The 22,414-nt window shown below is 38.7% G+C and overlaps 1 protein-coding gene across 1 annotated transcript; it reads right to left on the reverse strand.

The window, feature by feature from the left end:
• Positions 1–1,653: 1,653 nt before the first annotated feature.
• On the reverse strand, positions 1,654–19,650 carry LOC139133018 (large ribosomal subunit protein uL15m-like). Its single transcript, XM_070699401.1, has 4 exons — positions 19,536–19,650; positions 8,179–8,333; positions 6,609–6,774; positions 1,654–2,566 (listed from the first exon to the last, which is right to left on the reverse strand). The coding sequence occupies exons 1-4, from the start codon at positions 19,635–19,637 to the stop codon at positions 2,105–2,107; spliced, it is 885 nt and encodes a 294-aa protein (XP_070555502.1). The 5' UTR covers positions 19,638–19,650; the 3' UTR covers positions 1,654–2,104.
• Positions 19,651–22,414: the final 2,764 nt, after the last annotated feature.

Below are 22,414 nucleotides of genomic sequence, written 5' to 3' on the forward strand. Positions count from 1 at the left end.
AGGGGGGTTGGGGTGGGTAAGGAAGGGGGGTTGGGGGTACTCCTAATACTTTCATAGGGGGATGTGGCACCAAAGTTGAAAACATCTACTTATTGCAAAAATATGACCAATTGTTAGTGATTTGCTTGACAATTTTTCACGGTTTTCCTGAAGCATCGGACATTTGCTTTATGATCGACCACTGCAATTTTTTTGACGAAAAATCGACCCAAGCTGTTTCGGGATTTTTTTGTGAAAAAGTGACCCATTCGATCGGGCGAATCATACCCGTGCACCTTTGTATCCGGCACTCTGCATATATAAGAAGGATACCATTCCATCACCATACAGCTATTGTGTGCCCCGGTCTTCTCTACAAAAATTGCGAAATCCTGATAGCAGCCTATCAAGGACCAAATTCTAAACATTTTACAGATGCATTAACCTGTATGTGGACATTCGCGGTCTTGAATTTGTTACGTACTATGTTGCACAGTTTCATAACCTACGGACATAGTTGTCTTCACTACAGAAGGTGGTGGATGCACTGTTCATTGAAAGTCATCTATAATGTCTGTATTCAGCTTATGTTCAGTATTTTCTTCTCGAATTTCTTCCTCATTACGCAGAAAGGAATATAGTCAAAATCTTATGACAGGACTGTGGCAGAACCCAATGAGGAGATGTAAGTGCAAAGGGTATTTGCAATAAGGGCCTCCGGTGTATTCAGCCGCAGTCCCGGCAAGAGTAGAGATTTGTTTCATGCACAACAAACACATCGATGCGTGTATAAATGTGTTGTCTCACATTAGCACAGGAAAGGATGTTACAGGCAATGTGGTATCACCACATTTTCTTGTTATTGTCAGTGTGTGACAATCCACAGTTACGACCATGGGATGTACGCTTGCATGTTGGACTCCTACCATTATGTTAATGTCACGTGATCACCTCTAACCAATCGCCAGTGCGGGTCAAAATGACAAGACAATACACACCGTCGGGGTGCGGAATAGAGCAAGTTCATGGCTATATAGCAACTCCTTTGTCATTATTCCAGGGGTATTGTTGCATTGAGATACAATTTCAACCGATTCAATTACATTATCCGGAGGCTTATGAAAGCTTGCTAGTCAGATAAATTCCACCCAATGTAAAAATGCCCCTGGTTCTCCTATCCAGCATGAGTATTGTGTGTAGCCCGGGGCTTCCATCATTGTGTTACTTATCAATACATAGTTAATAAATATCTTTTTTTCTCAAAAATCACAGACAACAAAATGAAGCTGCTATAGTCATAGATCGGGCAGTAATATGCATAAAGTTTGAACCCACTCTGAGATTTGAACCTTCAAGATGAGTGTGTCTTCCATCTGTCACTTTCTGAAGTCGACAGAAGTGGATGATGGTACAGAATGTCTTTGTGTCTCCACACACTACCCTTGGAGGTAACACTGCTTTTGGAAAAGCCATACTGTTATCACATTGCATAGACACACACACATATATAGGCACCACATCTTAGCCAATACTGGGTTCTGCATAAAATTCAACAGATTTCTGTCAAGAGAACTAGCTCTGCTGTCTTATGAAATCTGCTTGTCTTGGGAAACCCAGTATGGGCAGATGTAATGACAATAATTTTACACAAAACCACACTCCTGGGTGAATGTCTTAAGGTAAAGGTTGTTTATCGGCTTTATTTCAAAACAAACTGAATTTAAACTTTGAAGGAAAACACATAACTAATACAATGTACATCGGTCATGCCAAAAAGAACTAATTTGAGGACTGCAGTTTTACACTTTGCTTGTAACAAGCTTCAGATGACTTGAACCATTCTCTATCAAATCTGGAACAAATTACAGGGAGTGGGGAGGGGGAGTTTACAGGAATGGACGGGGTGTTAGGTCAGAGGCTCAAACTACAGGAATCTTAATAAATATCCATTTTCTATTCTGAATCTGTATTCCCATGAGTCTGTAAAACACTTTGAAAAGAGTTTGGACATGACGAGGTCCAATCTCTTGACTTGAGCACTCTGTCTGTAGGTCATCGACCTTTCACAACGCCAGCACAGTGAATGCTTCATCACAGTTCACACACTCTCCTAAAACAGATACTCTCATGACTGGTAATATTCTTGCAATTTTTTGTCCGCTGGCTTCAGGACCATCTTATCTTTCAAATTGACCGTCCAGCCAGGTTGGAGTCCAAAAAACACCTGCCGAGGGTCCTTTCTCATCATCAACATTTTGTACACCTCATCTTTGCTGATGTCCGGCAGCACGTAGCCGAATTTCTGCGCCAGCTTGTAGCGCTGAATGCGGATCTCCTCGGGGTCGGCGAGGTACCCTCGGTTCACAGCGTCAGTGTAGTACGGCACCAGGTCTTTCGGGGGTAGGCCACGTTTTGGGATTGGTTTCCCTTGCTGGAAGAAAAGCAGCGGATATGCTAGTGTGTGCAAACTCTGAAGGTCGTAGAAGGCCGTTGTGATGACGCCCCCTTGCCTCTCGATGGCTGCAATTGCCAGTTCTGATGCCCATTGCACTTCAAGGTTGATTTTGGCCTTGAAGATATCAGCCCCCTGGAAAATAGAAAAGTGTGATAAAAAGTCTGTAAGTGAAGAGTTCCTCCATTGGCATCACGTTCCTCAATCTCCATGTACAATTATTTGAATCAAAGTAATGCAATTTTACTGTCCCATAAAAATGCTGAGAACGCTTTTGAAAGCTGGTGCTGTACAGCCGACAAATACTAAGTTTGTATTTACATGAAAACCACGTGGCACTCCTCTATGCCTGATGGTCGCTTGTTAACATTTACTATAACTATTTACATGGTGTCAGTCCTTTGTTCACCATTGAAAGATGTGTCCAGATAATCGATTTCCATGGAGACGACTCTGCTCATTGACAAACTTCCAGGCCAATTGACTAAAGTGTTCACGTGAAACAGTATTAAAAGTTGTGTAACTCATATCTATCGCTCAAAAAATTGTCTACAATGCGATGTAGCTCACAGTCATAGCTGTATTTTGGGTGAAAATGAAATTCAAAAGCTGTTGAATGTTATGGGGGTTTTGTTAACGGCAGCAACTGTCTGCAGGCATTACTCATCTATGGGTTATATGGCATGCAACCAAGCAGGCGCAAATTTCCCTAACCGAGGAAATTTTTTTCTTGAGATCTACAGGGTGAAATGACCAGATAAAAAAAACATTTGCTGTTCACTGTCGTTTTACTTTAATCTCGGTCGCACGAATGGAAATTAAGAGCTATGACATTCAAAAAATGACACTTCGACATTAGGAAAGCAAAAAAAGCACAGGTTAAGGGCATTGTTGATATTTTCACATCCTACCAAAAGTTTCACGCCAAGTTGATCACAAGTTCCGCGGCAACTTTAAACCATTCAGGCAAACCTAACCGCACGAAACACACGTCATCGTTCATGCTCAATGAAAGACATCTCTTTGAAGTTTTTTCCTCCCCCTACAAAACAGGCATGCAGGAAATGGACACAACAAAAAACACCACAGAATGGGGAGATGATTTTGAGAAGATAATGAATATATCGCTATAGATACTGCATAAGAGTTAAAAAGCAAAAAGCGAGATGGCCCGGGGCCCCGACATGAAACCCTGACTCAGAATAATAAGACTCATCTTGAACATATGTGGAAATGAAAAGCGAAAATGGGACTGGTTAGGTTCTGCCCTTCAGCTATGATATCCACCAGTCTTTCTTCAACCAAAAATTAATTGACATATAGCGTTGCACCGACAAAAATATACAAGTGTATATTTACAGAAGTATATCATTCCCAAGCATAAAGCCCCATTAACTGTGATCAAGCCTTCACACACGATCATGTTTAGTAAAAGTCAGACAGACTTAATTGAATGGGTCACTCTCTACGAAAACGGTGATTTTTTTTTGTTCGGTGAGGGTCGATTTTTTGAAACTTTTATCTGGTGATGGAAGAATATTAGTCAATTACTGAGAGGTGATGGTGACTCTCTTTTGTTTGGGCCAAGCTGTTGCAACGTGGTTTTGAAGGAATCAAAACGCTGGATTCAAAAAGTTTGTCAGAAAATCTGGTACTAATTGGTACATAGGGAAAGAAATGTAAACAATCAATAGGGCAGATGTTGCATCTGATTAAGGACAGATGCCTTTACGACTATCCACGACTGAAAGAACCGTACAGGAACCATATTTTCCTACAAAAGGAAACGAGTTTACACTGGGTTTACAGGTGGTTTTATTGCAATCGAGACAAAGGAAGAGAACTGCACTGGTTAAATCCCACCTGTTTGTTTTCCAGAAATCGGTCATCCATGTCAGTTTAAGACACCACCCAGGGGAATCCTTTCAGTCACCTTCACAAAGTTACATTACACGCTGATGTAGAGAGAGTCATCTGTCGCCAATAGTGAAACAAAAGCTGACAATAATTACACACTGTGCTATTCTTCCAGGCTGGGGCTTCCGACCACTAGAGATCATTAATTCCCTAAGGCCATGCACTGAATATTTTTTTTTTCTCTGTCCTTTGAAAAATCTGCAGGTAAGGTTCTTTCTCCTCTATGCGGATAATGGAGTAGAAAAATATGAACACCATTTGCTTCATGCCTAGATCTTTTGCAAAGTACAGCTGCTGCACAAAGCTGTGAAGTTCAAATTTTGGTGTTATCATTAGTTGGACTGGATCCTTCAAAGCATAATTTGGGCTGATGTGCAGCGTCTCAGAAGCTGATATCCAATCGGGTGGCTGAATCTTACTGTTATAATTAAATAATACAAATAGACTCCCTAAGTTGCTGTGAATAGTGAGATCGACCAATCAGATATAACCTTCCGAGCATGCTGCACATCAGCGGCATCACTTATCTAGTAGCTATGTATTACATCTAATCTAAGTCATTAACAGAGGGACTGTGATAACAGTTATTGCTGATGTTGTTTTCATGCATTTTTGTTCTGGATCATTAGCCGGAAGGAAACTGTACAGTTAATATTGAGGCAGAATGCATCTTGGTGACAGACATTCAGACTCATATTTTCACAATATTTTTTTTGGGGGGGGTGGGGGGGGGGGGCTCATTCTGAAGCTCTTGGAGCATGAAAAGTTCACGCTGTTTTAATTTTGTGAAAATTGAAAATTTAATTTTTTCCCATCCAGTTAACAAAGAGATGTTGGTTAAGAAAAGATTCATCAGCAGTTTTTTCAGTCTTTCAGAGTCAAGGTGCCGACTACATTAACCCTTCGAGTGGTGTAATTTTTCCCTCCAAAAGTTTAGTGCAACATTTTAATAATTTTTATGAATTTTTCTATAATAGTTTTGATAATTTGGACCTAATGGTCATAACTTTTAATTGGATACAGTTTTTTATCAAAATTTTGGGGAAAAATCTGAAAACAAATTGTCTAGACTGAAAACAAATAGTCTGCGTTTTATTTTTTAAAGTAGACAGAAATTGACTTTGGCACTCAAAGGGTTAATATTGCCGTCTATTTGGGGAATGAATTCCTTTTCAACTGTATGTAATGTGTTTCCATCATTTAAAACAGACCATATTTATACATTCAAAACAGTTTTTCAACTAAACACAACTTATTGAGCACAATAGGGCCGTTCACAGTTTACGTCACTGTTCTCTCATTAATATGCAAAAATAAATATTTGTCCGCATTTTTAGATTACGCTTTTGAAAATTACGCATGCAAGAATGACGAAAATACATCGCAGTGGGCGACTGCTAGTGTAACAGTGAATACTAAAAAACATATTCACGACTCAGAGTACAAGCTGCAAAAACAGCCACGCATGCAACATTGATAAAATTTGTCCGCATTTCAAGCTGCGTGTCCGATGTCGCGCGCGTACAGCTATATTTAGTAACAAACCTGTAACCGTGAACAGCCCTATATGAATGAATCGTCATCTGTTCTCACTTTGTTGTACAGTTTCCACTGAATTAATGATCAACATGGTCGTCATCTGGATCAAAATTGACAGAAAATATTTCTACAGTCTGTGTTTCTGACTAAAAACCCACACACAACAGAATATATTAGGGACCAAACTGAAATACAATCATGCATAAAATGTCAGACAGAAGTTTGAGACAGTTTTGGAGCTGATATCATAATTTGAGAGTGTATGTGTGGCTGCATGACACACTATTCATTACAAATTTGTCAATTATAGTAGATTGATTGTACAGAGAAAATTAATGGGTCATGTTGCAAAGTCATTCATTCATTTATAAAATTATATCCCTCCTCTATCCTAGGCTCTAAACAGTTGCTGTGCCTTGTGATAATACTTGGGGTAACTCTTTCCATGTGCACTTGCCGAGATATCGGTGAGAAATTTCACATCTTCACCAGACGGTACAACTGTCTCAGTCACTTGAATATTTATGATTACTGCATGTGCTGTGTACGACATTAAAGAAGAACTGAGATTGGAACCAAAATTCAGCAGATATGACTTGAAGGTATTTTACACAATTGACATGACTGTATTGGTGTGAGGGTGTGTGTGTGTGTGTGTGTGTGTGTGTGTGTGTGTGTGTGTACATGAATGGGTGCGTGTATGTACTTCCCAGCAACTTACCTCATCCCTAAGCTGGACACCATATTGCTTTTTTAATATGTCGATATCCAAAGCCCTAGAGTTGCAAAGTGAAGTGAGATCTATAGGCTGTGTTGGGTCCAGTCTGCCAACATCAATCAGATGTTGAATTTTCTGTAGCGTGATCACAGGGTACTCTCTCTTCCTCCTTGGCAACAGAGACAAAAATAATCGCAATGAGATACAAACATTTCTATGTCATGAGTTATGCCCTTCACTGGATGCATTTAGCATACATACTTGCAGACATTTTCTGGAGCAAAATCCACGTTTCTAATCAAATTACTTTACGGTTCCATTCAAAGGTTAAATCAACTGTAACTTTGGATGTTTATTTCAGTTGGATGTAATATAATTCTGTTTAAAAAACTGACCTCCTTGTTCCATGCCATTTCAAAATGCCCAGTGTCTGTCAGGTCAACACAGCCTGTATATATATCTCATGCTGTTGTGAATCTAGTGTGGCATTGTCAACAAAAACACTGTATATTGCGCAGCTATTGTGCAGAAGGCAATTTTTCCAAGGCTAGTAATTTGTACTTCCACATATTTTTGAAAGAAGAATGAGGAAATGTACTTGTTTTATGGAACTGTTATCAAAAGTGAGAGATATTGTCAAATTATCAGAAATAGCTGTCTCACAGCTACATGTAAATACATGGCATCTATATATAAAACTGAAGTACACGATTTCTTGTCAACCCTTTCACCACAATGGTTTGGCCCGAACCCATTGTAATCTATGGTGAGTGTGGACCTGTTTACAGGGAATGAACAGATTAAGTCTGCGATCAGTCGACTTTGTTTGAATCCTCAAGTTGAAGTACTTAGACTTACTATATAGTGCATTACCATGTGCATTTGCTATGGGATTCATTTATGCAGAGTGTATGAATGGGAATTGTTTAAGTCTGCAGATCCTATATCAATCATTCACCTCCAATATTGCATACCATGTGCGCTTTAACAAAAATGTAGTTCTGGAAACTCCACGTCAACTTGAGGAATTGTGTAAAATTCTTTGCGTCAGCCCTACATCTTTACAATTACATGTACATATGAAAATTTGCTTGCATCACAGTCAATTTGCGTGCATCTTTGCATGTCATATTGGCTTAGGAGGCACACTGATTGCATTTTTAAGCAATAAAGCACACCCAGCGACGGTATTCCACGAGATTTTGACCAGTTCACGAGATATGTATATGAGCGCTAGCGAGTGCATATACATGTATGAAGTAAACTGGTCAAAACAGAGTGGTACACCGTCGCTGGGTGTGCTTTATTACTATTTTATCATAACAATATATTGAAGTTCTCGCATGGAACGTCAAAACAGGATATTTACTCCCGCTGAGAGCTCACATGTGTGCCAGCCGTCGTATATCATGAATATACCATGGTTCTTTTTGTGACTCGACAAATCAGATCGCTGTATTTGCACCATCAATATACCAGTATGATATAATTATGTGTCCAGGATAGTGTACATAGGATAGTGGGTATGGCATGAGACTACTATAATTGTACCCTGGTATAAATATCAACTTACGAATAATCTTGGTAGTACGGATACTTTGGTATTAGGAGGTAGAAAGGGGTGGCTCCTCCGTTGAATCCTACCCTGGGGAGGGTACCTCTTTGTTGTTGCCCCTTGTGTCCTCTGCCACACTTCTTTCCCATCTTGCCCCCACGGCGTCTCTCTCTCTGGGGAGGGAATGATAAAGAGGGGGAAAAATGTCAGGTGTTTGAGATCATGGTCTACAGCTCATGAAACTTGGATAAAGACTGGGAATAGTGGTGTTAAATTGATCTTAGGAATATTGAGAATGGAATGTGCCTGGAGTATGTCTGGTTCAACCTTGGAAAATACCCTATCATTTCAATTTCATTTTCAGACGATGATGAAAGGGATAGTTGCTGTAACTTTTGATGATTTTTTTTCACAATTCATCATTATGTATGTCAGTTGCAAATCCTTCTTCTGCTCCCTAAACCATGTTGAAACACCAACTTGTTAGCTTGTTAACTCAGCACCTACATGTATATACGCAAAATGCACTTTTATTGTTTGCAGATGAAATCTAGTCTGGACCAGAATTCACAGGTCATCAATAACAATGCAGTCTACACTTGTACAGGTTGAGTTGGCTTTGGGGAGTTGAACAAGAAACTGTAGTTGATATGGAAAACAAACCACAAGAGTTGCCGGTACTGGCCCTGTAATAAACTGTGTGACGGTGAGATAACTGTCAACGAGAAAAATTCTAGAAGAAAATGATGCAAAGGCTCTATGTAAGCAAATCAATTATTAAAGTGCATGTTATCTTAGATCTCAGATCACTGGATTTCCTCAACCAAGATTCTATCATCCGTTTAACCAGTTACTTGTATAGCTTCATCAGCACTTTTCTTGGTACAAATCAACATTACCAACTTAGCTGTCAAAAACAGAGTGATTTTTTGTTCTACTTTACAACCTTCAGTGTTTCATCCAGGATGGCATCAACAGGGGGGTTTTCACCTTTACCAGAAAATTTAGGGGGATTTCACCAGTTCATTTGTTCTAATTGTATCTCTAACGTGTGACTGGCACCATTTCATGGGGGGCTGGCCCCCCCTTGACAAATTACTAGGGGGTGCCATGGGGGGAATCCCCCATCCCCCTCTCTAGATGAAACACTGAACCTTCCAAGCAATTTACAGCATTTATAGAATACTATGATGTAATGTACATATATGTACTTTTTTAATTTTTGAAAAGAGGAATTTATTCTACAATGGTAATCATGGATGTATGAGTACCTGGTTTTTGATGAAAAATGTGTAAAAGATTAAAGCAGTTCATTTATTGGCATCATCATCATCATCATCATCATCATCATCATCATCATCTTCGTCGTCGTCATCATCATCATCATCATCATTGCCATCATAACCATTACAGTCATTATCATCACTATTATCATCAATCATCACCACATTCATCATTTTCATCATTGATGTCACTATCATAATCACATTTTTCATCTTCATCATCATTATCATTATATCATCATCATCAACATCATCGTCTACGATTACTTTACTCACCTAAAGCTGAAATCAAATTACGGCTGTTTTTGAAACAAGACCACAACAATGCAGAGTTTTATCAGTATGGTTGAAACAAAAAAAAAAGGCGTCAATGTCATGAAATCTACTCTCTGCCAAGTGCAGTGCCACTGCTTATCACTATTCATCCCCTTCACTGCGTACACCCACACCAACCATAAATGCATTCATTTTAGCCTAAAGCAAGCCTGGCCCAGTGCGTGTCACAACACTAATTAAATCAGAACAGAAATGAGTGACGCTGGAATGGCGGCGTTATCTGCAAAAAAGATTACTCCTAGGCTCACTTAATAAAACATGCATCCATGATCCTGCTGTTTTCAGATCAAAATCTTCTGGCTATGTTCTGATAATTCACGCAAAACCAATAACTGCTTCATCACTTCGGGTGTTGAAAAAAGGAGCTCTGAGAAAGCGTCTGCCCGGGCGTGTTTTTATTCAGAGAACTTTTGATTACTGACATGAACCTGTGACCTTGTGCAGGGCTTCAATGGTTGGCTGACATCAACTGAACAGTAGGCCGTTCTGCATATGTAACTACACATGTCAATACGCTGATCAATTCCTATGACTTGACACCTTTACCGATCAAAAATGATACAGATACATGGACCAGGTGACTTGGTGCTACAAGAAACAAGGGCTTTGCTTTGTCGCAGAGGTAGAGAAACAGAAATTTCACGTACTACCTTAACAAGCAGAGGGTATAGTGAATATGAAGAAACATGGTTGTTAAGTTGGACTTGCTTCAAAGCACTGTTGACATGAAAATTTACATGAGGCGAATTTTTTGCAAATTTTGCTATATCAGGATATACAAACTGTAAGCTGTATTGTTATCCAGCAAATTGCTAGCATTGGGTATGCAGACATAAGTAAGGTCAAACAAAGAACACAATGAATTACACAGTTGTGCAATCTGTAGTTGAGTAAATGTTTTCTGGCTTTCTTAAAAGATGTATTTATAAATAAGTTATAACGATTGCCACTTTATAAGCCTTTACTTTCATTGGAGTGTCAGCATCACATGACTGCACGTGACAAATCACCATTGTCACAGAAGAAAATGCATTATGAATCTCTTGGGGACAGGTTGGTATCAGAGAAGTTATTTAGGTACCACCATCCTGTGACAAAATTGACCAACTATCAGATTGCATAAAAGTACAGTCATGTGACAATTCTTCACCAATCAGAATCGGAAATGTGACAGATTCATTCATGTGCCATGGTAGTAACAATCCTCGACCAATGAGTATAAGCAATGTCACACTCAAAGTCATGTGATGATTGTTGACCAATCAGCTGCCAACACATAACAGGAATAGTCAATCTATGACCAATCAGCATCAGAAATGTCACAGGTAGTACAGTTGATGTGATTTTACACGACTAATCATGTTCAGCAGTAGAGTAAGTACGTGACTTATCAAAGTCTGACATGACATGTTTGCACGATCATGTGACTATCCTTGGCCAATAAGCATAAACCATGTCACAAACCAGCCAAATCATACAAAAGTCACTGGCCAATCAGGATTAGAAAATGGCATTGTGGTGCGGTGACACAATTTTGATCACTTTGTGCAAGAACAATGACAGGAAAGCTGTCAATACAGAGCTTATGACATGAAAAATGAAAAGATAAAGGCAATCAATGGCAAGATTAAGACAAGGCCATCTTGTCTATGGACATACCCCAAATCAGTAAAAATTTTCTGTTCCCGGAAAAACCTTCCTGTGTGTATCTGAGAGAACTGTATGGAAGCAAATCCCCCCAGGCAATGTTTTAAAAAATCCATCAAGTAAAATGCACTGTATAATGTATCATCAAATTTCATGGGCAAAATTTCATTAGATGTTATTCTATAGCTCCACTTAAAATTCTCAAATTTTTTTTGGTGGCAATATCCGTCACCTGACTTATTGAAAACTACGCAACCCAAGCCATAATGCTGTCAGGATCATTTCAAATACTGAAATAAATTACGTCAAGTCTGCGGAATAAATGTCCAAATCAAAAGTGAATGATCAATTAACTCGCTTCTAAAATATGTTTCCTTTAAGATGGGCCCAAGAGACAGATGGGTATCAGCACTAGAAGGCATTGTGTAAACGTATACCGCACATGCATGTCTGGGATTGGCTGTCACACACACACTGATGACAAGCTGTTGAATATTCTGGTTGGCTGTTACGTTACGGAATACTGAAAACAATCGGAACAAGGGAAAGAATTCTATGGGATGCAAAGTCTGGATCCCTTTAAGCAGATATAACTATACGGGAGTGAAATTGCAGCCTAAGTGTGTGATCAGATTTCCATTTGCATAAAGTTGACACTGTGGTCAGTACCGTTTGTACAGAAATCCCTGGAAGCATGTGTTGGGTTGGGGAGTAATGAACCCCCTGAAAGTATACATGAGGGGTTTGGGTAACGTGGAGGTAAAGCTGAGATATGCCGTAAAGGATGTGTCTTCACAGTATTTGAGGCATATCTTGAAAAGATCACCAATCAACACAGCAAAACTTTTTACCTTGTCGGTGTCACTCCCAATTCAATGTGCACAGGTTCACCAAACCTAACATGTATTAACCATTTGAGCGTTGTAATTGTTTTCCCGCCAAAATTTTAGTGCAACATTTTACAAATTTTTTTGAATTTTCCTGTATCTTTTTTTATAATTTTGGACCAAATGGACATCACATTTCATCAGCTACAGTTTTTTCTCAAAATTTTGGCAAAAATCTGAGAAAAATTGATTGCGGTTTATTTTATAAAGCGAACAAAAATAAACTTTGGCGCTCAAAGAGTTAAAGCAAATGTGGGACACACCAAGGCCTGGCAGTGAGAGGGGCAAATGATCTGTTTACCCAAAAAGTCCCCATCAACAGGTCCACACTCATTACCGATAACAGTTCTGGACCAACACCCTGATGGTGAAAGGATTATTGCAATTTGACCCATTAATGCTCAATTTCAAGACTACATATTGTACAAGTATGCAAATTCACAAATACTGAGTCATTATTAAGAATAGATTCAGTGGCCTAAAAATCATGCACTATCTAAATTTGACACTGATTTTGCGCCAAGTTGCAGAAGTACACCACTCATCTCAGTCTCCTTTATTCTCATATTTTTCACGATAACAGCTCACTCAACACTTCAAATTGATCAATTTTTAATCAACAAACTTCAATTTCACCTAATCTCTCCTAGACCGTTTTCTTTTCTCCAATCTGCAGCAGGCAATAAAGAAAATTGGACATTAAACATTAATTTTGTGGATTCTGTTGTAGATGGCGGAAACTAATGGAGACTAATGACCTACCAATCAAAGAGGCTCTTGTTACAAAAAAAACTATGTTCCACACTCAGGTGCATGGTCTCACTGCGAATTGTCATTTACGGCTACTTTGATGCAAATCAGAAAATTTCCAATCTCCAGCAAATTTCTGTAACAGCTTTGACATTGAATTTGTGCTTTAATGAATCAGCCTGTTGTATGTTGTGATTTTGTGGCGTCGTTGAAAAATCTGGAAAAATTAGTTTGTTGCATGTTGCAATTTCAGCACTGAGAAACATAGCATCGATGACTCTGTAACTCTTTCTGTTTTCTCTGATCTGAAGTAAGTTTGACATGCTATCCTTAAAAAGTCTGTGAGCAATTTTTGACTAGACATCTTGACCTAAAATGAGAAAATTGGCAAAGAAATTTGAGAATGAAGCTACTGATCAAGAAGAAGGAAATTTTTTGACCCACACTAAGAAACTTGCCCAAAATAATTTACGTCTGCAAGTTTCATCAAGTGAAGACATGTGAATCAAGTCCTCCATAGAAACCTAACAGCCAAGTTGTTTTGACACGTGTTTATAGCAAAGAAGCCACTTTGACCCATAATGACAAATATGCAAATAACAAATATGCAAATAACATGTGCAAATGTTACCAGCATTGAACAAAGCTTGATACGAAGCAATGGACGACCAACTTTACATGCTATCAAACAAATGGCTCAGAATGACAAAACAAGAAAACAACACGAAAGACAATTCAATAAATATGTCAATTTCTTTAAACAATACACAAGAAACACATTTCGTGCTTGGAGAAGAATATCATAGAAATACACACTACAGCAAGGGAATTCATTTGCTTTGTAGTCTCTACTGTTGTTTTGTCTTGTCAATATCATAATTCATTCACAAAATCAGCAGTTATATAAAAAAATTCAGTAAATACCCTGCTTTTTGAATTTTAAAATTAAACATTTCTTCAGCAGTTGTCTCTCTCACATTGCATCTACATACAGTAAGTGCATAAATATTGGTTAATTTTTGTCAAAACTGCAGTATGAGAGAGAGATTAGTACTCTTTTTCAACTCAGTCTTTGAAAAGAGAACATATTTTACGAATTCAGAATCGAAGAATTCACCTAGGGAATAAAAATGGTTAATTTTCATAAAAATTACTATACAAGGGGGGATACCCCCTCTAGTGCTCTTCCACCAGAAAGAAAGTACTCTTGTTAATGTTTCTTAAAACAGAACATATCAGAGCAACTGACATTCTAAGGTTGCACCTACAAGTACAAAGTACAAAGTAATGATATCTGTTACTTAAGTTTCATGCATCCTGCAATCATCAGATTCTATCTGAGGATTGCAGGATGCATGAAACTTAAGTAACAGATATCATTACTTTGTACTTGAAGTAATTTTGTTATATATATATATATATATATATATATATATATATATATATATATATATATATATATATATATATATAATATATATATATATATATATATATATATATATATATATATATATATATTTCAAAATATATATTATATAATATTATATATATACACACACACACATACATACACAAATCAAAAATGTATAAAAATAGAAGGCATTCATAGTTTTTTTTCATGACACATATCACACATCATGGACACTAGTTTGTATGTACCTGCACACATCAGACTTGACTGTTTTGCCGCCCATCATAGCCTTGAGATACATGTATCAACCCAACTGAGTAAGCCCTGCAGATATTGCATTTTAGCATTTCAGCCAGGCACGTGTACTTGACTTCTAGCCTGCAGCAAATTGCTTCTTATATCAAAAGGTAGTTGATACCTGACAAAGATAGCTCTGCATAGTCAGACATTAGTTTGTGTGGTATGAAGTGAATTGTTCTGTTGTACAAGGTAGCCTGTTAAATCCTGTAAACAGGGTCGACTGGCATGATACTGTAGTACTATCTTCAGAAGTCATTGACTTTGGTTACTATGACAGCAAAGGGCCAGAAGCTGTAACTTTTGATTGATTTTTCCTATCCTTATTTTGTATGTCAATCAAAAGTTCTTGTTCTACTCTGTAAAAGCATGTTGAATTACTCGCTGTTTAGGTTGTCAACATGCAGTCTATGTGTGCAAACTGCAAAGTTACTGACGCAAAAATAGGGATTACAGAATTGCCAGATTCCAAAGAGAAAATGTTTTTTGGAAAATTATAACATGGAATTTATCAGTGACTGCGGTAACTGTGCTGCCTGTCATGTGGACTGGTATGCCAAGTTTTGATACAGTCACATTAACCGGTGACAGCGAAAGAAGCACAATTGATTTTGTTTGTGTGTAAGAGTGTACTCTCTCTCTCTCTCTCTGTGGCTGCAAATTCCTCATTTTCTCTTACACAAAAAGAGGGGACTTCACTGAGAAACGATAAATGAAATTTTTGGGCTCAAATTCAAATCTTTTTTTCATGTTATGCATAAAGTGACATGTCACATAACACTGGCTAATACAGAACACAGTACCATGATATAAAAAATTTTCTGAAAGATATATCTGAGATTTCTTGGGACTGTCCATGTTGTTTACCTATATGTACTATTGTGAAGTGTATATACATGTAGATTAATATTCAGAGATTTTTTGTAATTTATGGTTTAAGTACTCAAACTGTATTTAAAACAGCACTTTCTGCTTTTACCCTATTGTCACTATCACTTGGAACTATCCCATTGTTTCCAATTGTGATGTTGGATCTGTCTACTGCAAAACAGGGGTCTGAAACTTGTATTAAACTGCCTGGCTTTGTGGCAAGTCTCATGATTAGATTTAGAAGAGCGCCCTCTAGAGAGCAAGATGGGAGAGCAAAATGCTCTGCGGGGTCCAAGACTGGAGTTGATACTTTGTTACCTTGTCATCGATGTAATACGTCAATAAACGATAATGAACTACAACTTTAACAATGAAACAAATCTCCATTGTTAAAATTGTACACAGTGTCACTTATTCCTTCTATCACTTGGGTGGGCTGGTCTGCTTTCACTTTTTTGTGTAAACAGAAACAAGAAAATTAAACAAAAACAAAAAAAATTGCACTGTAGCATGCCATAAAAAAAAATTCCCCGACAAATTTATTAATTGCAATCATTTCAGATATGACAATGCATCGTCATATCGCACACTTGCTTTATATCTCTACTTTTTACCACAACATCTGGCATTTTTTGCTGTCGGGAGAAATTAAAAAGCAAGCCTGGGCTTGTCGAGGACTGGCGGAGCGGGAGTCTGGTATTCGATTGAACTTTGTGAAAGTTCCGCCTACCGCCAGGCATGATTATATTTGGTTGGTGCCATAGGTTATACTTTCAACTGGCCTTGAGATCAAAACATATTTTTTCCTCCTATTTTGTATATATTTCCTGCGCTCAATCTAAAAGCTTCAGCTTATTCCAGCTACAAACATAATACCATCTCCGTTTTTGCCTGTGGTCAATAATCAAATATTGTAAAATAAAAAAACTAACTTGAATATAAGCCTGTCTTCTTCTTTGAAGCAAACCAGTGACATTAGCACAGTACACATTTTGACTGTACCACTCCCCAAGCTGTTCTTAGCAATTCCCTGTTCGAAGTCGCCGTTGCTTTGGATTGGACGACACCCTTGGGTACTGTTTGTTTGTGATTTTCATTTTGTCTGGTTTTCCTCGTCATGCAAAGAATTTTCACCCACAATTTGAGTCTACAATGATATCCAAAATTGACTGGCACTGCTTCTCAATGGAGTGAACAGTCCACATTTATGAACATTATGCTTGCTGTCTCCTTTCACACGCTCCATTCATTCTTGAAACTTCCCTTCACCCCTATCTTTCCCTGTATACAGATCCAGCCTCACTATTGAAAGCCATTGGATTGGGCCATACCACTGGCAGTGAATGGGTTAATTTTTCTTTGCACTTGGTGAAAATACATGGATGGATGAAATTTTACTGTAATACTTAGGAAAGGGATGCAAAATCACCGAGCTTTTGACAAAAAATGCAATGATTTACACAGTTTCTTTGATTTTGCAAAGTTCACATATCGTGTAATGGTAAGCCTTTGGAAAATACCCCTATGAGCAAAACATGGAGAACTGATGACATTTTGACTTTTGGACTGTGGCCATTTCGAATTTTCAAGTGTCGGGGAAACATTCAATAATTTGTTCCTCCATACAATTGAGAATTCCAATGTCAGGCCATACTTGTACTAAAACTGTAACAAAATTGTAAGTCATATCAGGAGACTGTGGGTTGTCAGGAAGTTAAAAATCCAGCACACTATAGAGCTAGACTTTACAATGGAAAGATTTCTGCATGAGAGTTACAATACCTCATTACAGAGCAAAGATTGGAGACGGCATCACAGTTCACACAGTGTTGGCAAGCCTTGGAAAAGCAGATGTGTGATCAATTTACATAACAATGGACAATTTGCATATTATATTGTTGTGAAAAATATTTTCTTTTGTATGGTTACTAACATTGAATACATTGCTTGAAAAAACAGAGGGGTGGTCAGCCCCTAAATATCCGCTTGTGCAGATTCCTGGCATATATGGTCTTGCTAGAGATACATACCGGTATTTTGTCTCACTCAGGAAAGCCTGTATAAAGTATGAAAAGTGAAGAGACAGAAGCCATATATAGCGCAATGCAGTCATGGTAATAATGAAACTCTGCAGCTTGGGAAGGGAATGAAAGAATGTGAAAATGGAGGGTTAGAGAGGGGCTATAAAACCAACGAGATGGAATCACATTGGGGAGGGAGTTTGAAAATTTCTGATTTTATTTATATTAGGATTGAAATGGTATTTGGAACTACCACGCAGTTGCTGTACATTAATAAGAGTTTCTGGTTTTGAAATGCCCAATGCTGTAGAATTGCTTTGCATATATGTAAATGTATTCAAGTATGGCCAAATGAAAAAATGGCCAAATGAAAAAATATGTTCCTGGTAACATGTCTCCGAAAATTGGAGGATTTTATCCTTTTTTTTTTGCTACAACCCATAGAATACAGTAAAATTAGAATTTACTCAGCTTTTCGAAAAAGCGAAAAAAATATCAACCATAATCTAAGGCTGGTGTGATTTTCTTGGGTCAGTTAGGTTACCAGAAACTTTTTTTATTTGGCCTAATACTGTGTTGTAGACCAAAGTTACTGGGGGAAAAAAATTCCAGTAACCATGTGTCAGCCCATTAACCCTTTCACTCACCCCTTTTCCCTGTGTCAAAGTCCAATTTTACTGCAGAAAACAATGGGATAGGGTCAAACCATGGTGGTGAAAGGGTTAAAATGTCTGAAGTGTTGAGTTGGGTCAATCAGGGATTCTGACATTTCTACAATAACAGGTTAATAAAACAAGTTCCTAGCTTTCAACATGGTGATAGCGTTCATGTCTGCAAGTACAGTGCATCTATACATTTTGGCTTACAAATATATTGTACGACATAAACACATGTATCAGTGACATGAGTTACTGTTAAATCCGTTTTCTCACTTTACCAATAATGCAACATTTCAGTACATATGTTACTGTACTTCGTACATGTACTCTGTACATACAGTAAATCTTTTGCGATTTCCAAGATGGCGGTTAATACAGCTTTTAGCTATACCGAATCATGGTGGGGGCTGAGTGACCGTAATCACGGGGTGTGGAGGGACTGTGACGTAATCGAATGAGACCCTTCCATAGCTACTTTGTAATCTCGAACAGTCCGAAGTAGCTCAATATTGATTGGAATAACAATGTGTAGGGAAAGCCCACACCTTCATCAATATGGAAATAAATGACTACCTTCATGTACCAGTCCGGTTGCAGAGGGACTGTACTGTGCTTCATTACATTTTCACACGTCCATTTACTAGGCTGCCATAAATATAATGATGGAGACATTGGAGTAGTTCTAGCTGGGAGGCTGGAGGTAGCACATACTTGTTTTTTTACGAGTCTGTCATCATGATATTGAAATTCCTTGCGCGTAAACCTGTTACTCTTGTTTGTCAAACTTTGTTTGAAACCAAAATAAATACATTCACCCATGAATAAATAAACTACACTGGCTTAGCCGCGTCCAATTTCCTCTGCCATGAACGCCGACACCATGACCTCTACCTAAGGTCAAAAGTCGCTTCGACTGCCGGTACTTCACACGGTCACTCCATTTGTGAAGTGACCGTATACTTCACGTGTGCTTTACCATCGCGCTTCCCCTGACTATAGACGTATGTTGCTGTGTCAAGCGTGTCAATCCACTGCTGTGTAACTCACAATGATCAGGAGAACTGGCTCACAAGAGGCACAGCAGTATACCTACAGCACATGTATTACATACAAGGGAAATGTAGTACGTTGTTCGTCAAAGTATCCCGGAAAGAGGATTGTCAATGATAAACATACTGAGCACGGCTTTGGCAACGTGTGCCTTTCTTTACCTTTTTCCGCGCTCCTTTATTGTCCTTGATGTTCGTTAGCGACACACGGGGCATGCTTCTCAGAATATCAACTGCACGCTGGCTCCCTCCGCGCGCCGCCATCTTGAATTTTACCCACAATGCCCCGGACCACAATCCCTTGCGGGCAAAGAAACTTTTCAACTCTTGTTTCTATAATTTCACCCCTTTTGGCAAAGATGACGGGCGAGTTCACTCAAAGGGTGACATTAGCTCATTGAAGGCGGAAAGGCGTTGGGTGAACTAAAATCACCCATAGAGAATTTCAAAAGGCCGTGGACTTCATATTTTTTAGTATATGAAAAAAATTACATTTTTATTTTTTATTTTGTCGGTTAGTGTTCGTACAGAGACGTTAAAACGATAGGGTATAGAATCGGCTTTGTATAAGACTTTTTCTTATAATTCTTTGCATCGAACTCAAGTTTTAAAACATGAAAACTGCGTCATAATATTTGAAATTAGTTCCATGGCGGAAAATTTATTCTTGACAGACTGTGAGATTTTGAACAACAGAAGGCACCGTCTCTTCCTGCCAATGATGGCGAGAGGAGAAATCCCTTAATTTGTGACGCTTTAGAGCGGGGCTTATCGTGAAAAATAATCCAGGGCACTGCATACACCAGGGATAAGATCGTCGGCGAGCTCAAAGGCGTTCGATTTCCTCCGAGGCCAATGCTCGCCACACCTAAATAACACCAAGTGAGGGATTCCGCCAAATCAGTGTACCAAACACGTCAACACCGTTCGCAGATCCCTGCAAGCATTGTACTCAGAAGTGTAGCAAGCGGCTCCACAGAAGGCATTTTTTAAAGAACATCGCCAACGGGAAGTGCTCTTTCGGTTCCAAAATTTTGCCTCCCATTTTAGATTCAACTTGGACCGTCTCAGCAGAACAAAATTACTTATGTTGTCCGACAGAGCTTCATTTTTTTAGAATTCTTCCTTTGTCAGCCTCACTATTCAATCATTAGAACCCAGGACAAGTATACTTAATTTGGAGGCCTCGGGGTTACTTTCTTTTAGTCGCAATGTTAGTGTGCATATTAGGAAAAAAAAGCCTGCACAGATCGCATGAAATTTAAGACCAGCTTGGATTAAAAATGACGTTCTTGTGTGACAAACACAAATGCAGCTGATTTGACTGAGGAGAGGATGGGTATCTGGTTGGTTTTAAATCAACTTCGCACGAAACCATTTCTCTCTCTCCCAAACCGAAACGAAAGTGCCATGCACGCGAGATACGCGAGTACAACTCTTCATTCCGTTCTCCTCTTCCTAGGAATCGCCTGGACTTGTGATCCAAATATGAAATTACTACTAAAGGCAGGTTTAGACACACTTGAAGACATGACACAAATAAAATTCTAGATGATGTAAGTCACTGCATAAATAAGTTATACTTTAATCACATACTAGACTTAAACTCTGCACCGGTTGCATGAGTGAGGATAAAGACCAGATCAAATTCAGGTCACACATTTCTGCAAAAGAATTACACAGTAAATAGTCAGTTCCGTGGCGTTTGAAGCGGCAAAATTCTGGGCAGTAAATTTATGATTGGAATTTGTCCTTGATAATTAGGAAAGAATTAATTGAATAGAAATATATCTAGGGATAATTTCCGACCGAGAACAATCGGCTTTTGGTTAAGGCATGTCAACGACACTCTAGAATCAAAACGGCTCATTCGTCTCTCACTGTGTGAAATTAACAGTGTTTTTTGGCATAGTCTTATAGCCCCCCAATTCTCATACCACAAAAAAGTTAAGGACATTACTCTACCCTCATGTTCAATGTTGTTGAAATCTCAAGGGCACATGTACAGAATTTGGGGATGTAATCATGAATTATAAATGATTTACCATCAACTCCTTGAGTTTGTACAACAGCAAAACTAGCGTATGTATGTATGTATGTATGTATGTATGTATGTATGTATGTATGTATGTATGTAAAACAATAATTATTATAATGCACGTACATGCATATTATTCACTGAACTACAAGTATCGAACCGTGATTTACCGATTAGAACGTAGCAATATGCATACATATTCATCTTTACAGGTACTCGCGTACCCGCCAATATTTCCGAACTAAGTTGCACTTAGCACTCTGGCACAGTTTGTGCCAATTCAGTCTATTTTATCAATCTACGGTAGACATATACACAACCAGAGTGGGGGGGTAGGTTGGGGGCGGGGGCGTTTAAAGAGTTGTATTGGAATATCTTTTTGAGAAAGGACATCAATGCATATCTGTCACTTGCAGGCAATTCCTTTCCTTGCCAAACTTATTTCTCCGAGAATGCCAGTGTGTATTCATCACAATAAATGATAGACGGTCCGGGATTATTCATGTCGCTTTCGGCCCCGGTGTACGTAATATCAGCGAGACCTTGTAGCGGTATGTTTGATGAAAAGCGTCTGTAATGAATGTTAACATTGTTCAAATGAAAAAAAAAATCTCTGATTTTCAATGACTAGGAGTTCGAAATGTCGGATTCTCAGATCACACCTTGCTTTTTGACCTGTCCGACTCCATCTGAGTGTCTCGACGATTGGCCGCTAATTTCGAAGGTGTGCATTTCTGGACTTGTTTCTGATATTTATTTGTTTGCTATTCTTGAACTACACCGGCGAGCGGTTAAGTCTATTTCCACCCGTCTCCTTCTTTCTCCACACACGCGGGGGCCGAGCCGCGTTCTTTGTCGGCACCAAGCCTCTCCACACAGAGTACAATTCTGCTAATTGAAAGACCGTGCTCAAATCGACATAAGCAGTGGCAATTCGCAGCATTAAAATAATATAACGCCTTGAGCCAGCGTTTGCAAAGGATAGCGTGCAGTAGGTGTATCT

This window comes from Ptychodera flava, chromosome 5, assembly GCF_041260155.1.
Source record: "Ptychodera flava strain L36383 chromosome 5, AS_Pfla_20210202, whole genome shotgun sequence".
Classification (NCBI taxonomy): Eukaryota; Metazoa; Hemichordata; class Enteropneusta; family Ptychoderidae; genus Ptychodera; species Ptychodera flava.